This window comes from Adelges cooleyi, unplaced genomic scaffold, assembly GCF_023614345.1.
Source record: "Adelges cooleyi isolate 19-005CV unplaced genomic scaffold, UGA_ACOO_1.1 ACOO_flye_CR_arks_rails_tigmint_CR_PRNA_30, whole genome shotgun sequence".
In the NCBI taxonomy this organism is placed as follows: domain Eukaryota; kingdom Metazoa; phylum Arthropoda; class Insecta; order Hemiptera; family Adelgidae; genus Adelges; species Adelges cooleyi.
The window spans coordinates 9,830,985-9,856,529 of NW_026095971.1; the positions used below are offsets into that span (position 1 = coordinate 9,830,985).

The 25,545-nt window shown below is 33.1% G+C and overlaps 2 protein-coding genes across 6 annotated transcripts in view; both read left to right on the forward strand.

Moving 5' to 3' along the window:
- The window catches only part of LOC126838352 (uncharacterized), a 39,446-nt gene extending 23,448 nt beyond the window's left edge, over window positions 1-15,998 (forward strand). Inside the window, exons 1-12 of one of the 3 annotated variants that reach the window (XM_050572707.1) lie at window positions 4,495-4,708; window positions 6,582-6,674; window positions 9,283-9,417; window positions 9,489-9,653; window positions 9,715-9,843; window positions 9,934-10,263; window positions 10,329-10,589; window positions 10,647-10,900; window positions 10,960-11,110; window positions 11,175-11,241; window positions 11,343-11,591; window positions 11,674-15,998. In XM_050572707.1, coding sequence (XP_050428664.1) covers window positions 4,640-4,708; window positions 6,582-6,674; window positions 9,283-9,417; window positions 9,489-9,653; window positions 9,715-9,843; window positions 9,934-10,263; window positions 10,329-10,589; window positions 10,647-10,900; window positions 10,960-11,110; window positions 11,175-11,241; window positions 11,343-11,591; window positions 11,674-15,497 — 5,727 coding nt within the window. In that variant the 5' untranslated portion in view covers window positions 4,495-4,639 and the 3' untranslated portion in view covers window positions 15,498-15,998. Of the gene's footprint in view, window positions 1-4,494; window positions 4,709-6,581; window positions 6,675-9,282; window positions 9,418-9,488; window positions 9,654-9,714; window positions 9,844-9,933; window positions 10,264-10,328; window positions 10,590-10,646; window positions 10,901-10,959; window positions 11,111-11,174; window positions 11,242-11,342; window positions 11,592-11,673 lie in introns of those variants that run through there. The other 2 variants (XM_050572705.1, XM_050572706.1) reach the window with 2 other exon arrangements.
- A 3,087-nt stretch (window positions 15,999-19,085) lies between these two features.
- LOC126838908 (male-specific lethal 3 homolog) lies at window positions 19,086-23,565 on the forward strand. 3 transcript variants are annotated; one of them, XM_050573688.1, is made up of 11 exons: window positions 19,086-19,401; window positions 19,469-19,537; window positions 19,584-19,715; window positions 19,779-20,025; window positions 20,134-20,279; window positions 20,700-20,858; window positions 20,939-21,021; window positions 21,087-21,156; window positions 21,232-21,401; window positions 22,103-22,187; window positions 23,338-23,565. In XM_050573688.1, the coding sequence occupies exons 2-11, from the start codon at window positions 19,494-19,496 to the stop codon at window positions 23,444-23,446; spliced, it is 1,245 nt and encodes a 414-aa protein (XP_050429645.1). In that variant the 5' UTR covers window positions 19,086-19,401; window positions 19,469-19,493; the 3' UTR covers window positions 23,447-23,565. The 3 variants fall into 3 exon arrangements, with proteins under 3 accessions (XP_050429645.1, XP_050429646.1, XP_050429644.1); XM_050573687.1 differs by having other exon boundaries at window positions 19,087-19,401; window positions 19,606-19,715; window positions 23,338-23,563; XM_050573689.1 differs by lacking the exon at window positions 23,338-23,565 and having other exon boundaries at window positions 19,606-19,715; window positions 21,232-21,414.
- The last annotated feature ends 1,980 nt before the right edge of the window (window positions 23,566-25,545 follow it).

Below are 25,545 nucleotides of genomic sequence, written 5' to 3' on the forward strand. Positions count from 1 at the left end.
TATAGGCTTCTTTTTAATAGGGAGTATGAATTTTCGTAAACTTTTTAAATACATAAGTATGAATATTTAATATGATTTCGAATGACTCCATTCCGAAGCTGTGAAAGTATTATATAGAAATTAGTTTCTTTGGCCAGTTATAGTATAATATACTATTTTTTACTTATCATAATACACCATAAAGTTAAGATTTAGAACGAATGGTAGTGATTGGGTACTTTTGTTTACACTCTTAACGATTAATTCAGTTAAAATGAGGTTCAATAGTGTACTTAAAATGTTCTATTGTAGTATATGTAGTAATGAACTGCTATTAATGTTTCAAATACATCGCTCGCCCAATGTCTTCATGTGGCAATCAAAAATCGTACCTTAAAGGTAATTTGATTAGTCATAAAAATTCACCCATTTCTTTACTTCTGTGGCTTGGAGCAAGAAGGGCCAATGTCACATTTTGCAACTTTCGGAAAATGAGCTTTGAAGTTTTTATTTTCCATTAGGCTCTATGTTAGTTTTTTTTTTATCAAACTCTTCATGTGTAATTCATTTTTTGGCCTCAGAGTGTGATTTATTCACAGTATATAAAGAAAGATTCAATTTTTGCAATTAGCGGACTTACTTGTTTAAGCACAAAATTTACATTGGCTCTTCTTGCTCCAAGTTACATACTTATATTTCAACTTATAACTACGGCGCGCTGTTACTTTTTTTAAAAAAATATTACAATTTGTTGTAAATTTGTATGGAACTTTTTTTATGTAATATTATCGATTGAATATATACGATATACGATACATTGATAAACAAGAAAAAATATCAAGAAATTTTTCTTATGTAAGGGGTGAAAACTTATTCTTTAATATTTAATTTCATCACTCTCGGTTATAATTCCTACAGTTCTGTGATTACATCAACCTCACTATGCTTCGTCCCCGCTGTCATCCAACCAAACTTTACATCGTATTAGACTGAATTCATTTTTTAAGACTGCCAAGCCATCGATGACAGCAGAAATCGTCAATAAAGTTTCCCATTAAGTTTTGAAGAATGGATTATTTTTTTAAATGTTATTATTGGCTAGGTATAACTATAGTAACGACCCATGCTTGATCAATAGAAGTCATAATTTTTGTGTTGGTTTGTTCATTGTATACACCTGGATTCACTTGCATAGAAAATATTATGTTCTCTAGTTTGGTATAGTATCACATTAATACAATACTAAATAAATAAAACCCAATCGAATAGACGACTATAGGTAGGTATAGTAAATACCAGTGAAGAGGGGAAAGGTGATACACATCTTACTCCCAATTAAATCTTGTGATTAAAATTTATATTAAGAAATACATAAATTGAGTAATAATCCTAGTTTCGTAAAATTGAGTATTTAAATTAATTATTTATAAAATCAAAACACTCTTTTCCAGTTTCCATAATACATATGGGAATTACTATCACTTGATTGATATTAGTACCTAAAAGTACGATAGCATATATTTGATTATTTACAACATGTCAGCTCGTATTTATTTATTCGCTCACAAAAGGTATTATTTAACTGGAAACAGTAAAAACTTATGGCTTTTATTTTAATATTTCTGGTATTGTTTTTAAATGATAAATAAAACTTAGGAGGATGTAATAGTACACTATTCCGTTCATATTGGTAAATTATTAGTGTACCGAAGTCTTTTATTAAAATAGATTATATAACTACAAAATCGTATTGATAAAGTATAATTTGTTGAAATAAATTAACCCATTAATTTTAATCTTCTGAAGTATGCGTCTTAATGAAGCACGATTAAAATCTTTATATACAAATATAGAAAAAAAGCTAGGGTCTAAAAAAATTTACTTTTTTAGATTCAATTATTTATTTGAATCTCAGATATTTATTGATTACATATACGCCTCATAGGGTTCGAGTACAGCGAACGATGTAAAACATAAAAAACTTAAAAACTAAGAATTTATAAAAATTAAACAAACGTAATACAGAGTGATCATTTTATCGTGAACCACTCAATATCTCATACGTTTTAATAAGAAATATCATTTTTATTTTTTTTGTACAATATGTCAGCTAAATTTTTTCACAATTTTGTTTTGTTTTAACCCCCTCTAAAACTACTTAATTATTTATCAACTTTTGAAACTTAAAAGGTAACGTATATTTTTTATTAACATTTTAAATTAAGAATATTTTACTAAAAATGTTGACTGGTTGATAACTAGTTTGCAGTTTTGAACAACTATTTTTAAAGTATTAACAGTTTAAAAATTAGGACGGGAGGGAATATGTGGTTGGAAAGTGCGCACAGATAATAACAATATTACCCTCCACCATTCCTCCTGCCCTAAATTCGAAACTTCAATCAATTCAAAAATAGTTATCCAAAACTGATTATCGACCGGTCAAAATTGTTAGTACCTAAGTTATCACAATTTAAAAAGTTACCGAAATGTATGCGTTACCACATAAGTTTCAAAAGTTGATATAAAAATAATTAGTTTAGGAGGAGGGTAGGAACATACAAATTTGTGGAAAACTGAGATCACATTACATAATAACACTATGGAAAAAAAATTCCGTTATTAACCCAATGAGATATTGAGCGGTTCACGATAAAATGATCACTTTGTATATGAAAATAATAAGTAAAATAAGTACTATAATACGATATAGGTTTTTTTGAGAAAAAACGGACTATTTCCTTTGAAAAAATCTAAACTATTTAATTTATTATATTGTAATTATTAAATTTTCAATATACAATTATATTGTAACTATATTGTTTATTGTGTGCCGTAAAAAACCCATACATATTGTTATTATTATTATTATTATTATTGGTTACAATACATTATGTTATTGCTTTGGGTACATCGTCTATACGACTGTGTTGCTGCGAGGGTGACTAAGGCAGAGATGCAAATGAATTGCACGAAGAACAATGGTTTCTTTGTATGTACGTTTTCTGTACGGCGCAGTGTATTTTTATGGCGGGTTTTTTATTTTCTATATAATATTATCTTACGTTACGTTTATTACCTGCGCGCGTACTCAGATACACAATCTCTTAACAACACGGTGTAGTAAAAGTCGTAGTAAATCCCCTGCGGGTCCTGGAAACCGGTTTCTGCGGCACCGGCCGTACAGGGTTGCCAACGTACTCGATCGCCTCCGCACAGCGACGCGAAATCCAAGGACAGGACAGTGATCCTCGCCCGTCGTTTTGTTTTGGTTTTTTTATTTACTATTTGCTTACCTCATTTGACCGACAACCATAATGTCATTACCGTTATTTATACGACTTTTCGGGTTTCGCTTTTACCCTTCGCAAGTCATCGTCTAATATTCACGATTGGTTACTATAAAGATTCCTCTTATCGTAGAATAAATTCAATTACAACTATTATTAACTATAAACTACATCATTTTTTACTGATATTGTTTAGATATCATTCTGCATCCATCCAATTTATATACTCGACTATACAGATCCAACTGTAACTTTAAACATACGGCATTCTCGATACCTTATAGTTAATACGATAATAAATAATAATTATAAAGTAATCTTTTTTAATTGTAAGACGTTCTTTAATAGAGCAATGCTGTCTGATTACGCATCATCGTCAAGTGTAGTAATTATTATAGAAACGACTTAATCTTTACAATAAAAATAAAATGATGTTTATTTCCCGTCGTGATTACAGTTGTGCTTGCAGTAAAAATAATGGACTTTTCACATTTGCGACAGAAACAATTTTAAAGACTTTATCACGACTGTGATTTAAAGATTTGTACACGAACAACAATGAACCTAACTCATTGCCATGTAAATGAAAACTGTTTTATGCGTTACAAACAGCTTATGACTATTATTTTTTTTGTTTCCATATTCGTTTTATACGTTTTACACGATTTATTATTATGTTATTCGATTGTATACTCGTACATATTTTATACTAGAACATTATTATATTGTTTTCCTTATTTTATTTATCACCACATCGCTACTATTATACATATGTATATATATATTATAATATATTGTTGGGGGTTTTTTATTCAATTTTTTATTATAATATATCCAACAATATTATGCCTTCACCAGTTCATGTATGACGGGTGTTTCTGTACAAGAAAAAAATGATGAAAATTCAAGAATTATAATATTTGTTTATGTTTCAATGATTTTTGGAAATTATTATTTTTTTCGATAAAGAAAAAAATACGTTTTATAAAATACGTGTCTCCGGAGTACCGCCGCCGTCTGTGTATACGCTGCAGTGCACTCTAAGAAGTCCTATCCTTATACCATTACACTCCTTCTACGGCGGTTCGTCTTTCAGGTGGTCCTACGTTATAGGTATACAAGTCACACTGGACGACCGCTTCCCCCACCAGTCGACGCCGAAGGAGCGCTGAGGTCTCTGCACCTGTATTACCTTTTACCCGGCGCGCAACCAGTCTATCGTAATGGCGGTACTAGGCCGGTTATCCGTTTTGTTTGTCGTCGCTTTATTCGCGAAATGCCGTTGTTTTTCCACTTTTCCGCGCATTTAAACAACGTGTAAGTGTGCAGAATTTCCTAGAGAAAAGGCCGTAGACTTGTATCGTACAAACATGGATAAAGGGGAACATCGCCGGGTGCAGTCCAAGTACAGGAGACGAGCACTTTTTCAAATCACTAAGGTAAGAGGAGCGTGTATACACCCTCCACCGTACCTCCTCGCACTATCTGGTTGCCGGTCACTACACTCGCCGGACGCCCGCCATTTTGATCAACGGATTTGATTTCTTGCATCGATCGAATTTACAGCATCCGCGAGAGTACATAAAATAAAACCCAACAACTTTCTACTATTCGATCTAGGCTTTTTTATGAGTTGTATGAGTATGATATAACATCTATTATCAACTTAATTAATCATCCGTCATCATAACCCGTAATAATAACTAATAAGGTCGTTTTATCGCTTTTGTTTATCACTTTTCGTTGGAAATATTTAGCTAATCGTTTTATTCGTATATTTTATTTAAGCAAACGTCATTTTATACTTCATTAATGCGTATTTTTTGTCTAGGTAATTTTTTGTTTTTATGACAATGTGTTATGTATATATAATATATATAGATATGCCAATTTTAAACCGTGCAATATAAAACAACTGTTAATGTTTGCACTTCTCGTTCGGCGTTAGTCATTTGAAAAGTTGTATTTCAGTGATGATAATATACGTGCAACTACGTTATATGATTACACATTATGGTCTTTTTACATTAACGAGTTGCAACACGGAATGTTTAGATGTTGTACTATATGAGTTTTACGATAAGTCCACCTAGTCGCTATTATTTTTCGCGAATCCTTTTTGTATGTTATTTAAGCATTACACTCGTGCATTATACTCTACAATAGTACTCGAGTAGGTCGCTTATCGTTATGAAATCCATAACGTGATGTGCGTTGGTCGTATCGTGCCTATAGAAATCACAAGATTATAGTACAGCGACCAATCCAGGTGCCGCGAAATCGTGTTCCAGTGCGGTTGAAGATCTGTACCGAAGTTTACGTGCTTAAACATAAGTGTTGTCGATGATTGGCTATTGCCATATTGCCGCTGGGTAATTAGATTTCGCACATTAAAACGGAACGAGTCTTCACGTGTTCGCGGCAATAATAAAAAAAAACCAATTTCTTATATCGCCTATTGTGTGTGTATATGTATTAGAGACTATCTACGAACGACGCTGTGACGTCGCGTTATCCGTGACTGATGCAAGTGTCCCCGAACCAATGAGCGTCATATGAAGCGATCCGTATAGTGTTGTGTTCTTTGTTTGTAAACAGGAAGAAAGTCATGATACCAACGGTCACGACGAGTGGGCTCAATATTTCGCGTGTCCTACGAATATTGGGATCCGAATGAATGTGTACCGAGATCATCATGTGCCTTATGTATCGTTATAATATTGTCATGAAAGTAAAATAAACCCCCGGAATGAGTAATAAGACGTCTCAACGTCATAACCCAATCGAGTTGGCTAATAAAAAATTTAAAAAACATGGTAGTAAGGTGTCTATTTATACGAGGTTAAATAAATTCAGCTCATTCGAAGGGTACGAGCCGCTCGTTACAACAAGTGCATAGAAGGAAACAATGGGTCGGTTGTATCTCGGCGGATGAGTCATGTGGCGTGTGTTGGGTAGGACCTGTTGTCGAACCGTTCAACCCTCCCGGATTCGTTTTACGGACTAACCGTGAACAACGCACACAGGTGTCCGTGAAATAATGACAGCCATAACAGTCATCCGGAGGTATTTTCTCCCTTGTCATTTAACCGAGTGATTGATGGTCACCAAAACGGATGATAAACCATCGAGAGTTAGATTGCGCAGTTCATTATGGTTGTATAATATTTTTGAAAAAGTCATTTCGAAGTGGCGTGGGTCAATCGGGACTTAAACGTGTCTCTTGTCGATGCGTTTAGAACCTAAACTATTTTCTGATAAACGATTGCATTTCGAATAGTAATTAATCAATGTCTTTTTTATGTATTACAGGTACTATGGCACTTGGACATATTCAGGCGGAGCTTCAGAGAGCTGTACGGCCACGCCTGTATGGAAGAATCGTGCATCTTCTGCGCGTTGAAGGTGAGAGATACATTTCAGTTTAGGAAAATATCAAATGAACAACGGCGAATTTTTTTGTCGCTCTCCTTCCATACTATCTTTGGTCGTCAATGTCCTTTGTTTTTCCACTGTATAAATGTCGTAATTTTATTTTTTCTCCTCTACTTAGCAAATAACATTTAGGCAAAAAACAGTTACAGTATACACACCACATAATATAGGTACTACATACATAAGATATATGTCTGTACTCACGAGTCACGCAGTAGTAAACTTATTTTTTTGTTTATTAAGTACTGTAGTAAAATATAAATCCTTACGATTTATGTATATGTGAGATCGGATTTTGTATATGGTCCTTCTATATCGAACCATTCAGCGATCACCGCCGTTTGCTTGTACGTCTTACCGATGTTTCACGCGTGTTTATCGCAAGCATAATAATATAGTTTAGTGGAATAGCGACAAACCGGTTGCTGGTGTTTTTCTATATGTGTAAAGCGATAAACGTGTCGTCAGTACGGTTATTCCAGACGGGTTCTTCGCGTATACGACGTACAACGTTAAGGAGCAAGTAAATGTCAAAATATTAATTTCTATCTTCACACGTGACAATTCCGTGACGCATAAACCGTGATTTTGGAGCCAAAACACAGCGTATCTTATAGTATTACATCGTTGTTTTCCACCGATAGCCGATAGGCCTTAGGATTTTATGTGTCCGTACACTGATCGTTGTTGATGTCGGTGGTGGGGTCGAAGCGGGAACGTGGTCTTCGACGTGGCGCATTGAGTGTGTTTTTTTTCGGGGGAACCGGTTAACAACAGAACGCCCTATAACCCCCTGCGGGCACCGACGAGGCTATCTGTATATAATAATATAATATTGACAGCCTATCGAAATACCGTTGTATTTAATTAGAGTACGTGCGGCGACTCACAATGGTTTGTAATCAAGTATTTGACGTCCAAAGCAAAGATCGACATCCTATTATTATTATTATCATCCATCGGAGATGATAAATGACCGTCCAACGTAATATTATAGCGAGAACAGAGATTTCACTTTACTTACAAACATTATGTGTGTCTTGTGATTCGAAATGCATGCGTTGAAAAATGATCTGCCGTCCGAAGGTCTTCGCATACATGATATAAGTACTTTTATTTAGCGTCCTCCCAAAAGTGATTAGATATTTGCTGTTTTTCCCTCTAAATGTACCCACGTTTGTGGTTTTTTTTATGTTATTACTCGATTTCGGTTTGTCAAACCGTATCTGCCGGGAGAAATCTCCATCCGTGAAACCGGTCGACAATGTCGTACTGGTAATTTTTTTGTAATTTACCAAAGGTTAAGCGAAAGACGTTAACATCTCTGCCCGATAGCATCAATCGTTTATAATATCGCACGCGTTATTTATATGATTACATAGTTGTATATTATGAGTTTCTAAGACGTTTCATTATGTCCCATAAATCTAACCGTACAACTTAGTAATAATGGTTATTTGAACGAAAATTGTAAGTGTCATAATTATTCTTTCTTGTCTACTAAAACTTGTGCGCACGTTTGTATTTAGAAAAATTGTACGCCTGATGGTTTTAATAATAATTATATTTACATGACTTATGTAAAAAACTTAGATTTTATACTTTTTATTTGAAAACGTTGAACTAGATTGTAGCACTCTACGGAAATACCTTTCAAATTAGTTGGATAAAAAAAAAAGTACTTGTATTTGATTCCAGTGACTCATGGAAATGAACTCGATGAATTCTCACATATTAATGTAAAATACTGAAACTGCATCTTTCATTTCTTTCATTGTATTGAGCGAGAAATCGTAACTCTCGTCCATTGGTCGGTTTACTTTTGGCTATGTAAGCCGTAGCAGCTGACAATTTATTTTTTTGCCTACGTTCTATTGTTTTATTCGGTTTTTTTATTGATAACCTGCTAATGTGTTTTTAAATATACTACAGACTACCAGCCCAAGGTCTAATACATTTTTTTCTAATAAAGCTATACCTCGTTTAGTAATTTGTCGTGCAGGTTACGATTGCGTAGTGGGCTGAAGAAAGCTAATAGTTGTTTAAACATTTCGTGACAAACTCATTTCTCAATAACTATATTACCGTGTGGTGTTTTGTTATTAATCAGTCGCTTATAATAACTTAACGTTGAGCTAAATTTATCAATAAAATATATAAAAAAACAGATTTTAATGAACATAAGTAAAACACCACAAGTCTTTGTTTAAACTATAGTTTGTATACAATATTTCATAGTAACCTACGCGATCAGCGAAAAAACTATAATTAAATGCATACATTTTATTATGGGAAAACTGTTGGAAACCTGAGATAACGACCGGATATTTTATTGTTTCAAATATTCTCACAGTCTTGTGTGTAGACCAGTGACTCATTTTGTTGTATGACTGAATATGTTATACTTATTAGACAGAAACTATCGTAATTCGTAACTATACAAGCTCACGACATTGATCCAACTGTACCACGATATTACATGTTTCCTAAAACGAATTTTTTATTATTTATTTTACTAATTTTGTTAACTGTAAATACGAGAACTTACAACTAATTCATAATGATTGGTTTATTTTAGGAACTATTTACGGCGTTAGGTTCCAGTTCTGAAACTGCGCTCCCTCCAGATGCCTTGAGAAAAGCTCTTGCTCAGTCGTTTTACGACCAAAGAAGATTTCAATTGGGCTTTATGGACGATGCGGCGGAATGTTTTGTAAGTTTTGTTTTGTACAAGTGCATATAAATGTTCAAAGACTAAAGTTCTGGTTTGACTGTGTCCACCAGGAAAATATTTTACTGCGTATACACTACCATATTGCCAACGAAGAAGCTGAAGATATGTGTAACGCGGGACACTGTATATCACATCAAAAGTTTGCCATGACACTAGTCGAACAAAGTGTTTGCGGTGCTTGTGGAGCTACGTCTGAGCCTTTACCATTCACTCAGGTTAGTGCAATTACTCGAACTAAACATTAACTCGTTTCTAATTATTATTTGGTTTAATTAGATGGTGCATTATGTGTCTGCGTCCGCATTAACTGCTCAAGTAAAACAATTTCCATCAACAGGCCAAGCTGACTTGTTTGGGCAACTTTTGAAGAAAGCTGGCGGAATGGGTGATATAAGAGACTGTCCAGTAAGTGAAAATGTCCACTTATGTTTCCTTTATGCATACCAATTAAATTTCTCGATCATTTTAATGAAAATTGTTATATTATAATTGCAGAGTGCATGTGGAGCTAAAATTCAAATTCGAAGAACACTTATGAACAGACCCGAAATAGTATCTGTGGGTATAGTTTGGGACTCAGACAGACCAACTCTAGATCACATTATGGCTCTATTGAGTACTTTGCGTACGTCGTTGCGCTTATGTGATGTATTCCATGGTTCTTTTGATTTGCCTGATGGAGGTTTACCATTGCAACATCAACTTGTCGGAGTAGTAACATATTACGGGAAACATTATTCCACGTTCTTTTATCATACAAAACTGAAGCTTTGGATATACTTTGATGATGCTAACGTACGAGAAATCGGGCCTAGATGGGAACAGGTAAGAAATAATAATACGTAAATAATAAGTACGATTATAGAATAATAATAATTATCTGTGTTTAGGTGGTTGAAAAATGTAAACGAGGAAGATATCAGCCTCTTCTACTACTATTCGCTTCCCCGGAAGGTGTACCAATTGATGCGACAACTGCTCCCAAAACCATTACTAAAGCAACAAAATTATCTTTTTGCACGAATGCAGCTCAAGGGTTAACACAAGGTCGTAGATCTCTTACGCCTAGCCCAGAAAAAACACTTGCAAACCAAAGCCATCGAAGAGCTTTAACTCCAAATCCTGATCCATCAATCGCCATAACTAAAGCAGTAAATTAAATTAACTTCAAATCGATTTTCAAAAATTAATCTTTTTGTTTTACCTAGGGGTTGAATTCGTCAGGAAACGAATATCAAAACTTAGCTCATTATCAAGCTGTAATTATGGCTAAAGCTTCTGAAATATATAATGCGGATGATTTGAGTGATCAACCAGGTTCACCGAGATCAGTTGCATCCAAGTGTGAATTGGTCAGAAGAGATTCTGGAAATTGGAGTGGTGACAGAAACAGCGCATCTTCTTCGTCTTCTACCTCATTAGAAAATCCATACCAATATTTCGTTGGGAAAATTCAAAATAGGTAGGTATTGATAGTTCATCAAAATTAATCTTTTATTTATATACAATTTGATTTTACAGAACTGGAAGTACATATGGTGGAGCTCCTCGCAGTCCTAATAAGCCAAAAGATTATACGACAAATAACCAATTTGATTTGGGTTACGATTCTTATTCTTTATCTTCGAATGATAGTTTGCCTTTACAACAAAATCTTAAGCACAACCTTCAGGTAATTGAACTATATTTTATGTGTGTGTGTGTGTGTTGTTCTAAATGATTATTTTATATCACAGCTTGCTCAAATACCAGAAGGACATCAAACTACTCACACGACTCTTAAAAATGGATCAAAACATTCTAGTAAGTTCATTGAAATTTGACAACTTTAACAAGTTGTTTTGATAACAACTTTGTAAATACATTTTAAGTGCCGGAGATAATAACTATGTTTATATTGTAAGCAGTAGATGAAGTTGAAAGACTTTGTGCCGAAGCCGATCAGTTACTTGGGAAATCTGAAGCGGCTGATGATTTAGTTATGGCATTGTCCTTATGTAACGCTGCTGCCGGAAAAGCTCGAGCAGCTATGGATGCACCATATAGTAATCCTCAAGTGGCTAGTTTTGCAAGAATGAAGCATAATACGTGTGTAATGCGAGCCCGTAGTTTACACAAACGACTTGAAGAACCACTTCACTCTACAAATAAACGTAAGGAGAATCTACAACTATTTCTATTAAATTACATTTTGTAATTAGAAAATGTTTTAATATTTTAACAATATTTGTATAGATGGCGAAGGACGACATAGTCGGGAAGGCAGTAATTGTAGTAATAGGGGTTCTCAAGGATCACATAGCCGACAAAATTCTAAGGATAAAACGGTACAACATAGCAGACAGAACAGTAAAGAATTGCTTTCAATACCACAGCAGTTACCATCTTTACAAACTTCGCCTGTAGACAAATCTGTTAAAAATATTGAGATTTATGCGACATTGCCAAAAAATAAAAAAGGATTGTTGTCGCGGTCTTCGAACAAGACGAAGCAAGTTGTTGAAGATGAAGAATATTTAATGTACGAACGACCTGGTAGAAGTTTACAAGCTAAAAGCAAAGCACATAAAAAGGAAGGTGAAAAGAGGGCAAGGAGTGAAGAACGTGGGACTAAGAATACTAAAGAATTCGTATCGAGTTCATTAACGAAGGAAACCAAAAAACCAAAAACTGAAGAGAATAAACAAGGAAAAAAACAACATAAAATTCGCAGAAAACTTTTAATGGGAGGTTTGATTCGAAGAAAAAATAGAAGTATGCCAGATTTGCGCGAAGACGAATTACAGTTAAAAGATACGCCCGTGGTTAAGGAAAAAATTATCTCTAAAGACGATTCTATGGTAGATTCTGTTACCAGTCATAATAATCTTAGTGGTTATTTGTCGGAAGGGCATTTAGAAAGTGCAGGAAATCCCAATTTATTAAGGAGCAAACTAATGAGAAAGAGCTTCTACACAAATAAATTTTTACATTTCGCTAAAGTACCACCTCCTCCGCCAATGCGAACTTCTTCTCAGTTGAGTAAAGCAGAATCAAACAAGCAACAAAACGAATGGTGTTCTGAACCTCAGTCTCTGCCATATATTCACCCACGCAAAGAAGAGGTTACCTATGCTAACGGAGGGATACTACTTGATAGAGATAATAAGAATGTTATGGTAACGCAAGCTCAAGTACACCATAACTCTGAACACAATATTGTTGTAAACAATGTCGATGACCTTGGGTTCCCATTACCGCCTTATCCGAGTCCATTAAATTCCGTCAATCATTCGAGACAACCTAGCGAAGAATTCCCGCCTCCACCATTACCACCACCTCCGGCAGTCGATGAAGTAGACGGATTTTGTCCTAGCATGTCCTTGGAGGAAGTTAAGTCGGAAATCAATAACGAAGAAAGTTGGGTCCCAGAATTGCATTCCAAGCAAACGACGTGGAATCGTGACGAACAGCTAAATCCAGATTTGGATTGTAAATCGTCTGTACAGAATTTAAAGAGCAGATTCGAACAAAGAGGAGTGATCGATAACTTAATCACCCACGCTATCAACAATTTACCAGCCGATAGTGTTTGTGAAGTCGTTCCGGACGAAGAAAAAAAATGCGAAAAAGAACTTAAAGGAGCTTTAAGCAAATGTCCGTTTGACAGTAACGAATTTAAAAGAAAATCGGGGAAAAAGAAGAATGTTACTTTTTGCGAACAAGTTGTTTTAGTTGCTACAGCCGAAGAAGACGAGGTAGACAGTTACATACCCAATCCTATTTTAGAAAGAGTGCTGAGATCGGTTCTTCATAAAGACGCGCCTGTTGAGCCAAACCGGGAAGTAACCAAATCTGTTATTCCGTTGAAGCGAAACGATTCGGGTCAATTCAATCGTAGTAAATTGTCCTTAAAACCTTTCGAAAAAAACGCTGAAGAGAAGCATAATGCAGAAGTTAGGGAAGATTTGCCGCCAAAATCGTATCGCATGTCTCCAGTACAGCAAATTCCACAGCCGCATTCACCCATGGTACAGCCCAAACTAAAGGCGCCTTTGCCCGAACAAAGCCAAAAGCCGGTCGAAACCGTCGCTAAAAACTATCGCATGTCACCTGTTCAACAAATCACATCGTTAGCTCAGTCACCAATTACACAATCAAAATTTAAATCTTCTAGCCCGCAATTAGTTAACACCATGTCAAATTTGTCGATTAATTCCGTTGACAACATTCAGTCAGTACCTTCTTCGATAACACAAAGATTTTATCCGAATTCTCAGCAACCCAATCATTATCCTCAGCAATATCAAAGCCTTTCACCGATGGTACAGCAAAAACAGCCATTTTCGAATAATATAGAGCCGCAGTCTTTGAATTATCAACCAATGAACGAAAATAAACTCAACTGCTCTCCAAATCCTAGATCGAACCAATCGTCTTTAGAAAGAAACCCAGCAGCCAGGCAAATGAATGGTTTACCGACGAATTGCTATCCTCAACATTCACCGGTCGAGGGCAGGAGCGGTCATTTTCGTTTCAACGGCGATAGTCAATCGCAACTAAGACTACAAGGCAATCAAGGGTCGACTTTATTAGAGTCGACTTCTCAAGTTAACCAATATCAAGGAAACCTGGGATCTCCTAGAACGCACTATCCGCAAAACTCGATTAGACCCAACACGTCAAATACAGAACCCAACAGTCAATATCAAATCAACGATAACAGGTCTTACAACCAAGGACTACCCGGTCAAAACTTGCAGTCTCAAACCCACGAGAGATTGGGTAATAACAGTTCAAGTCATTCGTTGGACAGCCGGTCGTGTTATGGGCGTCAACCCAGTCCCGTTCAAACGCAACAGACGAATATTCAACACCCAAATATAACCAACGACCAACGGCTATCCCACAGTCAAGGAATAACTGGCAATCAAGTACAACAGCAACAGCAGCAGCCACAGAGCGATAGACAGAACGCTTCTCCAAACATGGCGAGCGCCGAAAAAACGAGGTACTTACACCAAGGATCGTTGCCGAACAACCAGCAGTTTGAACGGTTAACTACATCTCAATATACTGGCGAAAATAACAACACCAAACCGGGTGGCTATCTTCAACAAGGCTTAACGGCTAATCAAGCCCAACAACTAGAAAGAATGGCTCAGCATTATGACGCCAGCAAGCCAGGGGGATACATCCAACAAGGCCTGCCCAACGGACAGGGGCAGCAGTCTTCGCCGGCGCCCTATGACACTGCCAGAGGCAACGGATACCCAACTCGATGTTCGCCTGTCCCGCCGTCGAGCAGTCAACAACCGGACAGCCGACCCGTCGGATACCCTCGGAACAATGTGGACAACAAAACATCTCCTTCCGGTCTGCACGCTCCGGGCATGTTGCAGAGACAACGAAGTATGGTAAACGGTTTCCATTCGATGCCTTACGGCGGTCGAACAGATAACGTGACCCACTTGCCTCCCGCACATCCCAAAAAAGACTCGCCGCAGCCAAATTTTTCAAGATCTCAGCCCGACACCCAGAGCCTGTCGTCCGCCTCATCGTCATCGTCGTCCCTCGACCGCAAGCAAATGCATCAACAACAACAGTACACCAATTGCAACAGGCAACAAGACGCCAACCCCGGTTTGCCGTCTAACGCCGGAAGCGGCCGTCCAACAGTAAACTCCCAACAAGCGCAACGGAATAATACCGTTCGTAGACCGATGACCGTGTATGAACCCCCTCCACAACAACTGCCGCCCTATCAGCATCCACCGCCCCCTGTTACTTATCAACAGCAACAACAGTCCGGCAGGCCCATCAATGCGGTCGTGGGACAACCCAGGAGTACCACGCCAAACGGTAGTTCACCGGTGGCTGCTGTCGTCGGCGACAGGTACGCCGTTTACCAGCAACCGCCCTCGCCTCGGTTACAAGACAAAGCGTGCGCTTCTCCTGCCAGGCCTTCCCCTTGTAACTTATGTCGAAAAAAGTTGGTCAACCACCCGTCCATTTATTGTTCCGACTGCGATTTCTACATGTCTAGATTCAAACCTAAGGCTCAGTCGACCACGTGCTAACGACACGCATACAACGGCCCAACAGCGGATACGCTAATGACGAGATCTCCTGTTTTGCGTCTGTGATATGTACACAACGTAGAATAATGATTAGTAGTAGTGAAATTTAATAGTTTGTAAGACATTATTGTATACGTTTTTGTAATGTATCATATATATTTTTATTATATCGAAAATATATTTTTTTTAATTTTGTGGAATTTTATTATAAATAATACATAAATCTCAGTAATAATATTTGTTTTTCGTGTAAATTATATTTAAATTTTTTTGAATTTAAAATATTTTATTTATATTAGGTATATTGTTATTGTTGTGATCTCACTTAAATATTAATTAAATTATAATGTGATTATTATTATTATTATATTTTTTTTAATTGTCGTAAATAATTGTAAATATAATAAAACCTTTTTTTTTTTTTTATATAGAAAAAATATTATTTTAGTTTTAAGAGACATGCGCCATGTTCGATTTAATTAAATGTATTATTCATTATATTGTGTAATTTAGCCCACCATTTTTAGAAAATAAATTAACTTTATATATAGTCGTCTATTCGGTTTTTTTAAATTAAAAATATTAACTAGTTTTTCAGTATTTTAAGTAATGTTTTATTTATTTATATTATTTAGGACTTCAAGTTCCTTATTTTGCAATTCCACTATAAAACATTGTCCGAAACATTTGATTTAATTTCATTCAAAATCTTACTCAACCCTGCGTTAGGCGCGTATTTGGCAACTGTCACTCAATATATTTTAAAATTAGATAACTCTTATCGAATGCAATTAACGTCGTCGTTATCTCTAGTACCTCTCGTTTAAGTAAAAAATGATGAATATTTTTACATTTAATCAATAATTTAGTGATGGTTGACAATTGTACCCCACGCGCCTAACGTAAGGTCAAATATACAAAAACTGGGACATTTAGACATATTATACTGAGTTAAAGGGAAGGAGTGTCATAGGTTTGATCACAAGGAGGTTGACACAAATTCCTATTTCTCATATTTCTATATAAAATATATTTAATCTTGCTCTTATTTGCTTTTTGGTCGTAAAAAGGTATTATAAGAAGTGTTTCCTACTTTGTACTTAACGAATACCATACAAATAATAATAATTTAAACGTATATGCAAATGGGCCAACAAATTCTTTTTCTACTTCTGAAATTTCTGTTGTCTCAGTAAATATAATCCTTTCGATCACTGTTATCAATTTGTAGGTCGCAGTAAACAATAATTCAAAAGAAAATTCTGAAGATATCACTGAATTTTATAGAGGTAGTTAGTACGGACCTGGTTATAGTTATCTAGAAAAATCTTAGCAACACTAGGAATGTAGTAAAAAAATAAAATTAATAAACTAGATATTTATAAAACCCTTGACCACAAAAATGAATACTAATTATATTCTGTTAAGTATTTAACTGTCGTTCGTATAGATGGGTATTATAATTATAACGTATGTTATTGTGTTGTTGAGTTTTGACCAAAATATGTTTTTGTCTTGAAGTTATTAATTAGTGTTTTAATTGTACTAATGAAAACTATAAAATAATTATTTACCGCTAAAGGGCCTAAATACTTAACCAAGGGTAAAGTATAAAATATTTTCTTTTATAGATAAATACATAATTCAGCATGTTGTAAATTTTGTAATACCCAATTTTGTAAAAAACACATAATTCAATTAGATACTAAGCATCGGGCAAAATCGATTAATTTACTTGTGGTGAGTTGAATAAAACTTTTTTACTTGTATAAACTGAAAGCATTGTTAAAACTAGTGATGGGAATAATTAAATGAAATAATCGTATGTTTTTTTACCGATTTTTTTTTAGCTTTTTGGTATTTTTCACTTTTTTTTTATTTATTAAAAATATATTAACAATCTGTAATATTAGTTACAATAAGTAAATTTGAAAAAAATATATAATACAATGACAGGACAACGTGAAAGAAGGGGGTGTCCAGTAACACTACTTCAACTAGATTTAATTACATAATTATAATTGTTTTGAATTCCTTAAAAAAATGTTTTGACTTTTTTTTTTTAGTTATTGAGAAGGTCGCGTGACCAATTTCGTTTTAATCGACAAAGAGGATTGTTTGGAAGAGTAAGAGAAGAATTATTGGATATCTGTGGATTCAGGTGATTTATAGTGGTAGAGTGGAATTTTTTATAATGAGTGGGATATTTTTCACTTAAAGCTATAAACTATAATAATTATGTTAGTAATAAATAATACAATCGTGCTACACATAATTTTGTGATAACAAGAGAAATGTACATATTTATACCACAAAATAGTCCATTCTGTGTTTATAAAAAAACACTAATATATACAAATATATTTATATTAATTATTATACATATATTTAAATATGTTGTTAGTAATTATAACAGTATTATCACATCAAATTTATAATTCACAAGTTTTATACCATAGACCTTTTAACTTTTTGAGTAAAAGGCTATGGTTATAACGTTGTTTATTCCATTGAGTTATTTACTATGTATTTAAATTTACTCTACTCAGCAAGGTTTACGTATTCAGATGTAGATTTTTTTTTTTTGAATAATCGAATTCATTAATATTAATTAATGATTTATTAATAATTGGTGCGGGGTGATGATGTACCTTCTTGTGATCTAATTAATCCCGTAATTAGAGTAATGATTAAGTGTGTTTTTACTGTTATTTTATTGATTGCCTGAATAGTGTACCAATACAGTACACTATGTAAACAAAAACAAACAACATCAAACTGGTGCGTCGCTTCTATCAAACGTCTCCGGACTTCTGGGGGTGGATTCTTGAATGTTTATCGAATTCGACAAGATTTTGTCACAATTAGTTTAATATGGCAACAAAATCTTGTCGAAAGCGATAAAAATTTAATAATACCTAACTGGCTTTGACAACAATTATTTTAGCGGATAATAAAACCATAGGCGAGAAATGATGATTGATGATTAATTAATAAATATTTTTGTTTATTTGTAAATGTCCAAGATTCAGTAATCACTATGACTTAACAGTTAGTTTATACGTTAGTATCTATTATACTTTATTATTACCTATCTTAAAAGTTCCTAAGTTATTCATTCTGAACGAAATAAATTCTAGCTTATAGAAACATAAAAAAAAATATTCATAATTGATCCAACAATTTTAGAAAATATAGGTAATGTAAGAGTCAAATCTAGTGTCAACTGCCATTACTCATTTGTCTACAAATTGTGTAAATATTATACTTTATATTCATTTACTAGAGTGCGCCTTACGGATTTAATTTGTTGCGTTTGTTGGTTACACTGTAATTTATGCTGCACACAATAAACAACGAAAAATCAAAGTAATCTGTAACCTTTTTTTATTAATTTAAAACTAAACAAAATTTAGAACTGCAAACTATTATTAATAATTATTTTTTAATAATTGATACCTTATTCGGATGGTTTAAAAACTACATAGAACAACTATTATCCACGACAAAAGCGTTACCGGTTACAATACATGACTACACTGATTTATATAAATGATAAACGATATAACGTGATTGTGATAACAGATTTTTTAAAAATTGAGTTTTGTTTATTGACGATAATTTAATGAAACTAAGTTTTACTATACTCGTTCAGGTCGTTCTTGTACTTTTTTGTTATACTATATTATTTACCTTGTGATTCATATATTTGTTACGTTTACATTTTTGTACACGTTAAGAACGTTTACATTACAGCAGTAATTTCTTTTTTATACTGTGGCGATGTCAATTGTTAACAATGTCTGCAAAGAAAATATTGACTAAATGTAAATTTGACGAAGGTGAAAAAGTACTGTGCTACGAGCCAGATCCTGCAAAAACAAAAGTCCTCTATGATTCTAAGGTATGTTTTTATACGGCGTACCTATGTACATTTTACAAATGCTTCCAAACAATTATGTTTTTCTTAGGTTTTAAAAGTTGTACCTGAAAAAGATGACCAAGGCCGCAGATTTTACAAGTTCCTCATTCATTTTCAGGTAATAGTTAATAATATAGGTAACAGTATGTATATTATTTATTTAGTTTTACTCAATTTTTTCTACAGGGATGGAACTCTACTTGGGATAGATATGTAACTGATGAATTCATTCTTAAAGATACTGAAGAAAATCGTAAGCTTCAAAAAGAATTAGCTGAAGAAGCTCAACTTACACCGTAAAATTATGATGTACACGATAAAAACTTTCCACCATTATTTAATCTTGCTGTTAATTTCAGAGGTGGAAATTTATATAAAAAAGACCGTAAGAAAAGAATTAGAGTCGAGCCCAAGGCTGTTATTGAACCAGTTAGGAACTCAGAAGAAGAGGCAGCACTAGTGGACGAAATTAATAAAGAAGATGAGATACAAGTTCCTAGTGACAGTATTCTTTTACCAAAAAGAAAACTACCCGATCTTGAGTTTCCAGAAAACTTAAAATATCATACAGGATATAATTGCCATTTAGCGCATGAAAAAAATATGGTAAAAATACAATTAGTCTTTATTTTGTATGGTTGTATATAAGATTATAAGATATATAGTATTATGTAGGTATATATATTTATATTAATGTTTCTAATTTAATTTCAGTTAATCCAACTTCCGTGTCAGCCTAATGTAGTTACATTGCTTGAAGATTATTTAAAGTACTTAGCTAGAAACTATTTTAGTGACAATAAAACAAAAAAAAAAAATCGTCAACAAGAAGTGCTTACTAAACAGCAGATAGAAAAACGGTGGGTTTTTTATATTAGTTACAGTAAAATGCCGTTATTTCCAATAGAGCCTTAATAATTTTACAAAGAATTTACTAAGTAATATCTTAGGTCATTTAATATTTAAGTAATATCTTAGGCATTGTTAAAAGTAACCTCATTTTATGATACTGTATTTAGTGTTGTGATAGATATGTTCGAAAATTAGGTATAAAAATTTAAGGTTTATAGGTTTGGAAAATTTAAACGGGAAATACACTATATAGACTTGCTACATGAAGATATCGGTTTAGTGGTTAAAAGATATTGTGGGTCCCAATACACAAAATCAAATAAATAAATAAAAGTACATCATTGTAAAAACAATACCTTCTCAGGTGTGCATCGAAGCTAAATGTATTTAATAGTGTTACTTACATTGGTTTTTAAAAAAATATTTAGTTACCAAATTTGCATTGAAGTATTGGATGGCCTGCGAATATGTTTTAATACATTTTTATTCAAGCAATTACTAGTCAATGAAGACGAACAAGCACAATACTATGAAGCATTAAAAATGAATATTCAAGCACCAGTAAAAAACAATAATCTTTCTGAAACGTATGTTCAATTTTTACACGTAATCATTTTTTTTTAAGAAATGCCACTAATTACATAATTATTGTAATTCCTTATTTTAGTAATGGTGAACGAACAGAATGTGACCATACATCAAATGGCGGGATTGAAAACCATGTACAAGAAAACAAAAATCATTTAAGAGGTCTGTAAATTTTGTATAATATTTAAATAATATTATACGTCTTATAACTAAAATTAATAATGTAGCTAGAAGAGAAAATACACGAAGTTCGACTAGTCAGTATGCAAGCTCTCAAAAAACTTGTTCAGATTGCAGGTAATTCATTCTAGCCAGATGTAAAATGCTTATAAACTATTTGATTAATCAACTACTTATGCATGATTATTGCAGTTTGACAAAATCACAATGCTCTAAAATTGTTCAAGACATGTTTGAAAAAGTACGCGATGAATATGTGTCAAAAGCTGAGTCATGGAAAGCTGTTCCAGACAGTGCTTATGATGAAGATATAAAGCAGCCAGCTATTGTTTATGGAGCTTATCACCTACTACGACTTTTAGGTACATAAGTTAGGTTAGGTATTTGTCAAAAATAATATTAATTTAGTATTAAATATATTTATAAGTTATAACCTTGAAAATGAAAAAATTTAAAACAATTGTTCATATAGTATATTAAGAGGACGCCACACTGCCCATTTTTAAGGAGTAAAGTATAGGCAATTTTTCAAAAAATTTTAATTTAGAGTTTGAACTATAATGTATACTTTTTAATACAGTAATGAGTATACTTTGTTGATTGTCATTTTTTTTGTCAGACTATCACAGTCATTTCTATAGGATAAATTATAATTTTTTTCCCATCAAAACATTTTTACGCGGATTAATTTTTCTCAGGAAAGAAATTCATACATTTTATATATGACAAAATTATCTGTGCTCCAGCATCCGTATTTTTTCAATATACCTAGTACAACTGACGCTACATAATTTTTAAAAAAGTTAAAAAAAAAGTCTTTCTTAGTTAATTAATTATTTATTAACTGTTGATATATTAAAAAAAGGGGCGATGGTAGAGCACTGACAATGTTGTTGTCTATATTATGTGAAAATTTGGTTTCTTAGTTTTGATAACAGCCTTTGAAAAATTAAATCGCGCAAGGCGGGTTTTTGAAGAACATAACGAGTGTGTGACGTCCTCTTAAGAGTTAACTCCTAATATACTATTCCCTTATTTATTTGTGTTGTTATTTTTATTTTAGAAAATCTACCAAAAATATTAGCTTATACAGAAGTTGACGGAGAAAAACTTTCAACTGTTTATTCTTACACTAACGGATTATTGAAGTAAGAATGAATACAAACTACTAATATTCATAGAGGTTTTATTAAAGAGGTTATTGTACAAAAAACAAATACTAATTTCGGTAAAGTGACGTTTACACTTAACATGAAATAAATAAAACTTACTCAAATTAAGCTAATTTGTTATTATGACTTCTTAACATTTTATTTTTGCAAAATTAATGTCATTCGACATTCTTTTCGTTCTCACGTTTTGAAAAACTTTTTCGAGTTTGATCTTCAGAGCTGTAGACAACAACTCACAAAACAATGGCATGTGTTTAATTAAAACAATTAAAATTAATATAAAATTCCATAATGCTTGAATTACTAGTTATTTATTGTTTTTTAATTTCCGAATAATATTATAATATATTTTAAAGTTATAATTAAAAATTGAATACATAAAGCCTTAGATAAGAGGTGTCACCTTATGCTACAAAAAAGTACTCCATTTTTTAGGGGTTGCATGCAAAAATATTAATCAATTTCACAATTATTTTTTATTAATTTTATTTTAATTAAAGCACACGTGAACCTTTTTAAATTAAGAATGATTTTTTTTAATTGATTACAGTTGTTTATATGATACTTGTTTAAACCACTTTAATTTTTAACAGTCATTACTCACTATTGTATGGGATTTGAACTTTAGAACACATTTTTTAAATTGCATAAAATATATTTATAGTATTATAATTTTCAATTTTATTTTTTGAAGACCTTTAAAATTATTTTTTATTATTTTTGAAAATTCAATGATGATTCCTGAATTACATTTGAATTTATTCTATGCATACCAAATTTTAAATCGGAAATCGGCTTCTTAAGAAACCTAGATAATTTGTCAACAATTGCTTACATATTTTAAAAATTAATATCCAACATTGGGAAGTATGTCTAATTTAGCACCGCTTATTGGTCTAAAACGCATGATTACTAGTTGAAAACAAAAGAAAACACCTGGATCGAGTGTTCAATCTACACACATGCACAAAAACACAATCTTATTGCCTCTGGTTTCAAAAATTACAAAATTTAAATCAATTTGAAAAATAATTAGTTGATAACTTATTGTATATACTTAGTGATATGACTTGCTTAGTATTTAGCACTTATTATTTATACATTTTATTAGAATCTTTTTTTTCAGTTACCTTTCTTCACAAACCCATCTCTATGGGATGCAGTATTATGTCAAAAATGAAATTATCGAGCCAGTGAAACCGAGTACTCATGTTCGAAGCCATAGGAAATCATAAAAATAAATAATTTTTAAGGTCACAATTCACTTATATTTTTCATGTTTATAGAACTTTCATTTTACATTTAATTGTTACTGTTAAGATATAATTACTTTTACCTTTTTTTTATATTAAATAACATAAATTTATTTTTATTTTATAAATATAGTATTATTAAAATAATTATAATATAATGGTTTTCTTATTCTAGTTGTAATTATTGTTTATCAGTTATCCTTTGATTTCATCCTTTTGTATTTAAGATCTCTAAACTCTTTCTGTAATTTATCTAAATTACTTTTTATGGTCGCTGCTTCTACAGTAGATTCGAGACATTTGCAAAACTGCCCTTGAGCTAATCGTAAACTGCTTGGCACAAGAACTCCAAACATTTTAATGGGATCGCTTCCATCATCATTATTTGACAACATTACTGTTTCATCATCTTGACGGATAACTGAAGTACGAGCAACAAAAGGGCCACTTGTAGGTAGTTGAAGATCAGATACGTTTTTGTTGCCTATAACATACCTAGTTTTAGCTAAATGCACACAACCATCGCGCAAACAGTATTCAAAACGTCCAATTGAATGACAGTAGTCATTCATTAACTGAACCATTTGAAGGCAAATATCATCCAAGTCATCATCTATTTGCTTCACTGATCGTTCGTAACCCATCGCAGAGAATGACTAAAGAGTTGTATATATTATGCGGATTCAGGAATGTCTTACGAGTATTATAATATATAAAAATTGGGCGAGCAAATTACGAAATTATGATGGTTAATCTAATATTATTATTATTATCCACATAAGTTATTCGTGATAACTGATAAATATGTTTGTGATAAGAATACTGATGATACATACGCGGCGGGCGGTTCGTGAATAAAACATGGTATACTGTGAACAATATAACTGGTATATGGTAAGAATACGACATTCCGTAAACAATAAACTATGGCGGCCTTTTTTTACAATTTATTTGGCCACCTATAGCTTAACTTTTGGATATTTAGTTATTTTGCTTTTAATAAATAATTAAATATGTTTACTAAGTTTCTAATATGAAACTTAATAAGTTATAGTGCTGATTCCATATAGAGGAAGTACAGGTATTTCCTACATTTGTATCTCGTTTGGTAGATAAGTGTATTGAAGCTTCCGTTCTGGCCAAAATAAATTAAAATGTGTTATCTAATAGTTTTTTAGGAACCACTGAATTTAAATTTATAAAATCGTAATGCTAAATTCTATACGGCGTATGCCATAGTCGAGCTTGGGTACAGTTATATACAATAAACTAGATTGCGAACTGTACATGCCACCAATAGAGAATATTGAAGCAGCCACTTTCGGCTATCTTGGTGGGAACACACATAAATCCCACCAGAATGGCGGACCGTCGGCTTCAGTTCTTATCGCTAGTTAGCAATCTAGTTTATTATATATATCTATGAACTTGGTAGAGTCTTACTTCGTTAGTCAGTGCTCCATGTTGGCTTTTTACGCAAGTACTTAAAAGACAAGACATAACGTCGCTGATACTGCAACAGCGCGTAACTCAAAATTTGGCCAAATGAGATTGTTACCAATATTGATAAATCGCTTGCCGCCGAATGGTGTTTTTTTATCAGACTTGTAGTCGCACTGTAAATCATAAAAATGATAACACAGCTTATATCAAAACCTATTCATTTAAATAACTTATTTTGCTTCTCCTGAAAATACTTGGAATTGAGATACGCGCTGTTGCTGTTGGTTTATATATAAACCAAGTGAAAATAATATATTACACACTAATCTCCATTAAACTCGAGTTTTCCATGTATAATCAACTTTATTTTGAAAAAACAAGCGGACTGCTCACCCCGTGAGTTGCCTTGCGACACAGTTTACCAAACAATATAACGTACATAGTTAACAGAAATTAATTTTAAAAACAATAAAACAGAATGAAATAAAATAAAATATCAAAATGTACAAAAAAATTACAATTAAAGACAATAAAATATCAAAAATATTTTTTTTTGGACCACAGTCCACAAATTATTATTTTCTACTGCTTTACGCTTCCCGGCGGAATTATTAATTTTTCTGTCTACAGAACTACGG

What these genes read in the sequence shown, in the direction of transcription:
- LOC126838908 (XM_050573687.1), top strand. Translation starts at nt 19,297, where the DNA reads ATGTCTGCAAAGAAAATATTGACTAAATGTAAATTTGACGAAGGTGAA. An exon ending in AGTTCCTCATTCATTTTCAG is followed by an intron (nt 19,538 to 19,605) that starts GTAATAGTTAAT and finishes TTTTTTCTACAG; the next exon opens with GGATGGAACTCTACTTGGGA. An exon ending in GAAGAAGCTCAACTTACACC is followed by an intron (nt 19,716 to 19,778) that starts GTAAAATTATGA and finishes TGTTAATTTCAG; the next exon opens with AGGTGGAAATTTATATAAAA.